The sequence below is a fragment of the Adiantum capillus-veneris genome, chromosome 16, assembly GCF_014529385.1.
Source record: "Adiantum capillus-veneris isolate H3 chromosome 16, ASM1452938v2, whole genome shotgun sequence".
NCBI classification, from domain to species: domain Eukaryota; kingdom Viridiplantae; phylum Streptophyta; class Polypodiopsida; order Polypodiales; family Pteridaceae; genus Adiantum; species Adiantum capillus-veneris.
In genome coordinates, this window is record NC_140946.1 from 94,878,151 (window position 1) to 94,885,516 (window position 7,366).

Genomic DNA, 7,366 nt, shown 5'->3' on the forward strand with positions numbered 1-7,366 from the left:
CATCAATGTGTACCATGCAACATGAGCACTTTGGAAAAGATTAGTTGCTTCATAAAGTCTAAAAATTTAAATATCTTTCAATGCTTCAAACTAATCGTGTGGATATGGGCAGTTTCAAAGAGAAGTGGATGGGCCAATAACAGACCATCATTATGAAAATTGACCAAACAAAAAAATTGAAGCACTTCAAAAAGCGGATCTTCCACTAACATGCCTTCACACCTTTCGAGCAAGCAAACGAGGAATCACACCTTTCGAGCAAGCAAATTTACATGGATTTTAAGAAAACAAAATGAGATGAGCATTAAAAAAGGCTTAAATTTGTAAGATTTATGATCTTTTCTAGACCAGGTATATTAGTGGCCTATACATTTTCCTAAGTAGCTTCAATTTATTAAGTTTTTTTTTTGTTAATGTTCATAGTGGAGGTTTGTTAGCGTGCTTACCACTTCTCTCTGCAAGTGCCAATGTCGACACGATCAGGTTGAAGCATTGAAAAAGTATTAAGATTTTAAGGTTTATGGATTTTCATAGTGCAGGTATGTTAGTGACAAATCCACTTCCCAAAGTGCTTCATTTTTTTTAAATCAATTTTCATAATGATGGTCTATTACTGGCCTATCCACTGCTCTTCAAAACTACCTATGTCGACACGGTCAATTTGGGGCATTGAAAAAGATTTAAATTTTTTAAATTTATGAATTTTTCTAGACCAAGCCTAACAGTGGCCTATCCACTTTCCTAAGTAGCTTCAAATTTTTCATTTTTTTGTAAATTTTCATAGAGGAGGTTTGATAGGGTCCTTACCACTTCTCTTTGAAAGTGCCCACATCAACACGGTCAGGTTGAAGCATTGAAAAGGTATTAAATTTTTAAGATTTACGAATTTTCATAGTGTAGGCATGTTAGTGGCAGATCCGCTTTTTGAAGTGCTTCAATTTTTTTGTTTGGTCAATTTTCATAATGATGGTCTGTTATTGGCCCATCCACTTCTCTTTGAAACTGCCCATATCCACACAATTAGTTTGAAGCATTGAAAGATATTTAAATTTTTAGACTTTATGAAGCAACTAATCTTTTCCAAAGTGCTCATGTTGCATGGTACACATTGATGTTAATCCAAGTAGAGTTTTGTTAGTGTTTGAAAAAAATTAATGATCATGGCCTCTCCACTTCTCTTTAAAACTTCCGTGATGACAAGGTCAATTTCAAGAACTAGAAAACTTTTATATTTTATGTTTTGTGAAGTATATTAACTTGCACTAGCTTCTTGTGTCAACATGGCCAATTTTAAATAATTAATTTTGAGTCACTTGTGCAATTCAAGTTTGTCAATCAATCTTCAGAGTTTGTCAAATTCTAGGATTTTTTTGCTTGTAGCCATATTAATTACAGGAAGATCTATTGGAAATAGCAAAGTTTGACATCCATATTAGGGGAGAGTCTAGTGATATTATTAGCTCTATTTTAGCATCCAATATTGCCTATTCATAGATGTTCACTTAGTCTGCTAAAGATCGAAGACGTACGAATGCACATCGAGGATGAATACGAAAAGCAGTAAAGATTGGAGTTACACATTTTTCACGTTTTCCTAAAATGATAACGTATTGTAAATTCTCAATTTATTTCAAGCCATTGTAATATTTCAATGTGTTACGGGCTCAATGGGAGTTCCAAGTTGTAAATAATATGTCAGTTATTGTGCTTAGGTTGCAGATTCAGTAAGTGGTGGAGCCCCAAAGGCCTTGGGCGCCCGGACATTGCATATTTTTACCCTAGGTATTTAAGGCAGTGTGTAAAAGAAATTAGGGTTCTGAACACTACAACAAAAGAAAGTGTTATCGACACATATATAGACGCTGCCCGTCGCTATACGCGTCGCTGTGAAACCAGTCGCTATTAGCGACGCGTATAGCGACGTGCATAGCGACGCATATAGCGACGACCATAGCAAAAAAAAAAAATTCTTGGGCAGAGGGTAGGTAGCCTGGCCTGTGCCCAGTTAAAAGATGCACACAGCCACAGCTAGACTTCCTGCCCTCTGCCCAAGAAAGCGAGCAACACCAAAATATCAACCATGCTCCCGAGCACAGAAATTTTGGCAGAGTTCCCTTTGTTTTTACATAACTTTTTTTAAAAAACCATATCAGGTATACGCCTCCTACATGCTATCCATGTAGGATCTCACATGAGATTTAAGGCCAATGAAAGACAACCGTACCAAAAAAGCATAGCCATAACTTAAAAGCATAACCATAACGAACCATAACCATAACTTAAAACCACAACCGGCTATAATCACTCTGATCAAAACCATAATGCAGATAACCATAACCATAAACAAAATTAACAATAACCATAAGCATAACCAGAAAGAGAAAGAATAACTGTCTATACAATGACAATGACAATAATCATAACCATAAGGGAAACATTGAGTTAGCACATTGAGTTAGCACCCTATGTTCCTAGCACTCTATGGGCCTAGGAACATAGGGTGCTAGTATATAGGTTCTTCAAACGTGATTAAGATTTCTGGTGTAGATGATGCTACTTAAAGGTTTTAGAGGTCACCAAGGCCACCCAATCACCTTGAAGCTTATTATTTATTATTTGCAAATATTTATATATAAAGTTCATAGGGGGAACCTCGTTATTCTATGGCCCAGGGGCCAAAGGATTTCTCAATAACATAGAGGGCACCATGTGGCCCTAGGACAATAGGGTGCTAACATAATGGGTCTACAAGGGTAACTAGATACTTTGGTGTATATGTTAGTACTCGAACATCTTAGAGAACCCCGTGACCACCCAATCTCCTTGAAAGCTACTATGTACTATTTGTAAATATTTATATCTAAAGGTCCTAGGGGGAACCTTGGTTACCCTAAGACCCAAGGGCCATAGGGTTCTCAAGTAACATGGAAGGAATGAGGAGGGAACCTTGTGATCCTAGGGCCATAGGATGCTAGCATCTACAAGGGTGACTAGGTACTTTGGTGTAGATGTTACTACGTAAAGGTCATAGAGGGAGGGCACATTGGTTGCCCTATGGCCCTATGGCCACAGGGTTCCTCACTATATTACAGAGAACTCTACACTGCTTAGGTCTTAGGGTTCCAACATAGAGGATCTAGAGACAAACCTAGGCAACCCAAGGGCACCTTTGTCCACCCTATGGCCTTAGGGCCATAGAGTTTGAGAACCATGCGACCCTATGACCATAGGGTGCCAACTGTTGGGATTTGGATTGTGCTAGCTAAGGTGGGTGATAGACAAACTTTATGGCACATGTGTGAGTGTGTGTAGGCTAGATTGTCAATCAAGCTAGGCTGATTAGCTTGGACTCATGAACACGATCTTGAGTAGATGGCTAGCCTATCACACTCTCATCAAGAGACAAGAGACATGTAATGCAAAACTTTGGATTGATTATTCATAAAGGGAGATTTATGTAGCTCTACATCCTTTACAGGTGGGATAATTCACATCTTCTCTCATTCACTCACACTCTAGTGACTCTAGGACAAAGCCCACAATTCCCAACAACCTTCCCCTTGGGGTTTGAACTAGGACAGTACATTGAAGATTCTATATCCACACATGATCACATATGGTATCCACACAGGATGACAATATCCACACATGAAATATGCCACTCAAGCTCTATTCATTCATATGCCACACAAGATGTATGCCACTCAAACTCATTAATCATTCATTCATTCATGTACCACAAAGGATCTAATAAATCTCCCCTTAAATGGGAGATCATTCATCATAGTTCTGTCAGCTCCTTCATCTTCGTCTAATTCTTTGTCTTCAGTTTCATGTCCTCCCCTCAAACGAGTGCCTTTATCATCATATTCATTATCATTGTCGTGGTTGTACTGCAAGACTCTCTCTCTCTCCTTCTCAAGATTTAATGGAAAGCTTATCACCTACTCCAAGCTTGTGAGAGGGGAGGCCTACACCAACAACTCTTGGCTTTGGGATGCAAATCCAACCAAGAGACAAGCTTCAATGCATGCTCATCTCCTCTACCATGCTAATTACAGAGCTATGCTATGCTAATATGAGTGATTAGCTTAGAAGATGTACATCTTTCTTGTAAGACTACTCCTTCTTCCTCTCAATCTACTCTCATACCCCGCTAGCTCTTACCATCTTCGAAGGTGTGTGAGGTCTTGGGTCTGAGACCGTGAGGGCATTGATGTTGTGTTTTATAAGTGTTTTGCTTAGTGCTTGAAGCTTCCATCTTCATGGCACTAGCTAGTATTGAAGGAACATAGAGAGTTGTATTGTAAAATTTCTCTCTTAATGGGAGAAACCTATAATACAAAGCCTTTTGGAGGGGGGACCGGCTCCACAAAAATCGGGTTCTCAACTTTTGTCAATAGATTAATTTCTCTCCCTTTTGATGTATTGTTCATGCTATCTAACTAGGTGTTATGTTTTTTGTTGCTCTCTCCACCCAAGCACTCTTGTTATGCTCATTAGGAATCTGTTCTAATGAAATGCTCACTATGTTCATACTATTTTCCTCTACACACAAGTTACTAGGCCATTAAATGTTACAGAACATGATAGAACTTGTGGTATGCTTGGTTGGCCAAAAATGTTTGAAAATTGGACAAAAGTAAAGAATTGCGATTATTTACATCTGTCAAATTTTAGCATATTCTTTATCATTTGAGCATACACACAGGTTAAACACTTGAAACTAAGCCTCTGAGTTAAGTTTCACGAAATTTGAACAAGATTTATCAAGTCAAACTCAATTTCTCGTTAATCAATACAGATTTTAGTTTTTATCATGTTTTTGGTTTGTTTTATGATCCAAATTCTCTGAGCCTTCACAAAAGATATTTGTAATCATGCTGCAAAGAGTCTTTGGTATGAAACTTGATCAATTTTGAGCTAAAAGAAAATAATCGCAATTATTTACTTTTGGCCAATTTTTGCAATTTTCTCAATGGTCAGTCTTTTTGTGACATGTTTTAGGCCTCTAAAGTCAAGTCAAAATTTAATTTGGCCTAAATTCTCAAGAAAATATAAATAATCTGAGTTTTTGCAAACTCTTGAAAATTTACCTTAAATGCATCCTTATGATTATCCACTAGTTCATACAAATTTTATAAGCATAATCTCCAACTGGTTTCAATGGTTGACAGTCTTTTGATGTTGTTGAAAGCCATAGACCTGATATTTTTCAACTTCACATAAACAACTCATAGATGATTCTTTTGGAGTGAACAATGCTTTGAGATTCCACCTCAGATTCTACTTATCCTACTCCTAGGTTCTGTTGTAATTGGGTCGTGAAAGGTGTCAACAAACACTTGTTTTCTTGTTTTTTATGGTTTCATGAGCCTTGATCTTAAGACTTGTCTTGTCCATCAATCATTTTAAAATCCTAACCTAACCCTACAATCCTACAAGGTACTTAGCAAGTACAATCTACTCCCAAGCTACCTCTCCACAGCAAAAGACAACACTCTTAAACTATGCGGTTTTAAAGAGAAAGTTTAACTCTAGGTGGTACTAGAGGAAGTTAAAGGAAAACTACATTACACGCTCTTGTTTTTTCTAGTTTAGGTCTATTCAATCCCCGACTGCAACGCCAAATGTGGATAGGTGTGCTCACCTCACTCTTATCTTGTTGCAAACATAGTGAGAACCATGAACATAATTGTCAATCCATGGGACAAGCTGACTCAACTCCCTAAAAATGTTACATGGGTTAGCTTGCTAATAACACATTGCAGCATATAATTTTCCATGAGAGAAGATCGATGATGCAAGATATAGATCTAGAATTCCCTGTGATTTCCCTCGTGCTTTGTTGATTGTTATCCCAAAAGCTAGCCTGGTCGAAAACTGCAATGCTTCATTCGAAATGGAAATCCCTTATGGTTTCCAGCAACAAAGTCGATCCTTGGAATAAAAACTCTCTCTCCAATATTTGATCTTGTAACTATGTCTACCTCAATTACCTTATGATGAAATTGTTTGCATATAAATCTAGTTCCATCACATAATCCACGTCCTGGATCCAAATTCCGCAACAACATGATAGAAGCATTTTCTTTCAAGACTAAAGCATGAGGTGGGAAACCACCACCAAGAGTAAGGCTATTCAGATATTCAATTGTGTATAAATGTGTGTTTTCCTCTGACATACAAATTGAATCTACACTAACATAATCTTTGCAAACTCCATGCATTCTTTGCAATGCATAGTCATTGATTAAATCCACCTCTTTATTTCGCGGAGTAACTATTGCTCGTTCTCTGAGAAAGCTTGCATGAACTTGGACATGACACAAATCTCCATATATGAAGCTTAGAAGATCTACCAAACTATTCCTTGGAAGCATCATGTGTGAAGGTATTTTGACTCTATCTAACTCTCCTCCATCATCCAAATCCACATTTCCAATATCAAGCACCCAGCACAAAACACTCTGCTGAAGAAAATTTGTACCACATTCAAGTATACGCATATTTTTGGTAAGCCTCAATATCTTTGTACATTTCTATATGTGAGAATGACACAAGGAAGCATTTACAATGTCTGTAGGACTACCTTTTGGTGCAAGAGGTAGTATTTGTCAAAAGTTTCCTCCAAACAAAATGAATTTTCCACCAAACAAAGAATCTCACTGCATAATATCTCTTAAAATTATGTCCACTATTTCAAATGCATATCGATGTGTCATGAAAGATTCATGCTATATAAGTAAATTTGCATTCTTTAGAAGTTTTGCAAGTTGACTATTTACCTTTATATTGCAGGTTACTTCAGAGTGAAGCTACAAAGGTATTTTAAACCTAGAATGAGAAGTTCTTCCATCACTCAAAAGTAAAGCTGCAATACCTGATGATGCACATGCAAGAGAACTTTTACAACTTCCTTGCACTCGTTGATAGACCTCTTTTGGCGTGTACAAAGTAGCGTTTATATCCACGGTCATATGTACAAAAGTATGTAAATACATGCATTTGGGAGATTTCAAAAGTGGTTTCAAGTTCAAAAAAAGATGCAACATGTACACATTGTGGATAGTCAGGTTCGCGCGCCAGCAGTCGGACACATGTACATGCCCGTATAGGGTATCCGGGCCTTGGATATGGTTCTAGGTGGCTTATTTTGGTTCTAGAGAATGTGTTTGAACTTTCTAGAATGTAAATAATGCAAGAAACAAGTATGGTTACTCTCAACCCACTCAAGAAGTTTGGGACATGTAATAACTGTCTATTTACGGTGCCTGATCTGCGGTGATGCGTGCACCGCCCTAGAAGTGGTCAAAAATAGAATATGGGGATATGGAAATATTCTTTGGGTATCAAGGATCAAGCA

At 37.6% G+C, this 7,366-nt stretch overlaps 1 protein-coding gene across 1 annotated transcript; it reads right to left on the reverse strand.

The window, feature by feature from the left end:
* Positions 1–5,867: 5,867 nt before the first annotated feature.
* On the reverse strand, positions 5,868–6,509 carry LOC147439489 (uncharacterized). Its single transcript, XM_086484027.1, has one exon. It carries the CDS (start codon positions 6,507–6,509, stop codon positions 5,868–5,870), a length of 642 nt encoding a protein of 213 aa, XP_086340153.1.
* Positions 6,510–7,366: the final 857 nt, after the last annotated feature.

Bases quoted from the DNA above. Each gene is read 5' to 3' on its own strand.
- LOC147439489 (XM_086484027.1), bottom strand. From the start codon at position 6,509: ATGCGTATACTTGAATGTGGTACAAATTTTCTTCAGCAGAGTGTTTTG.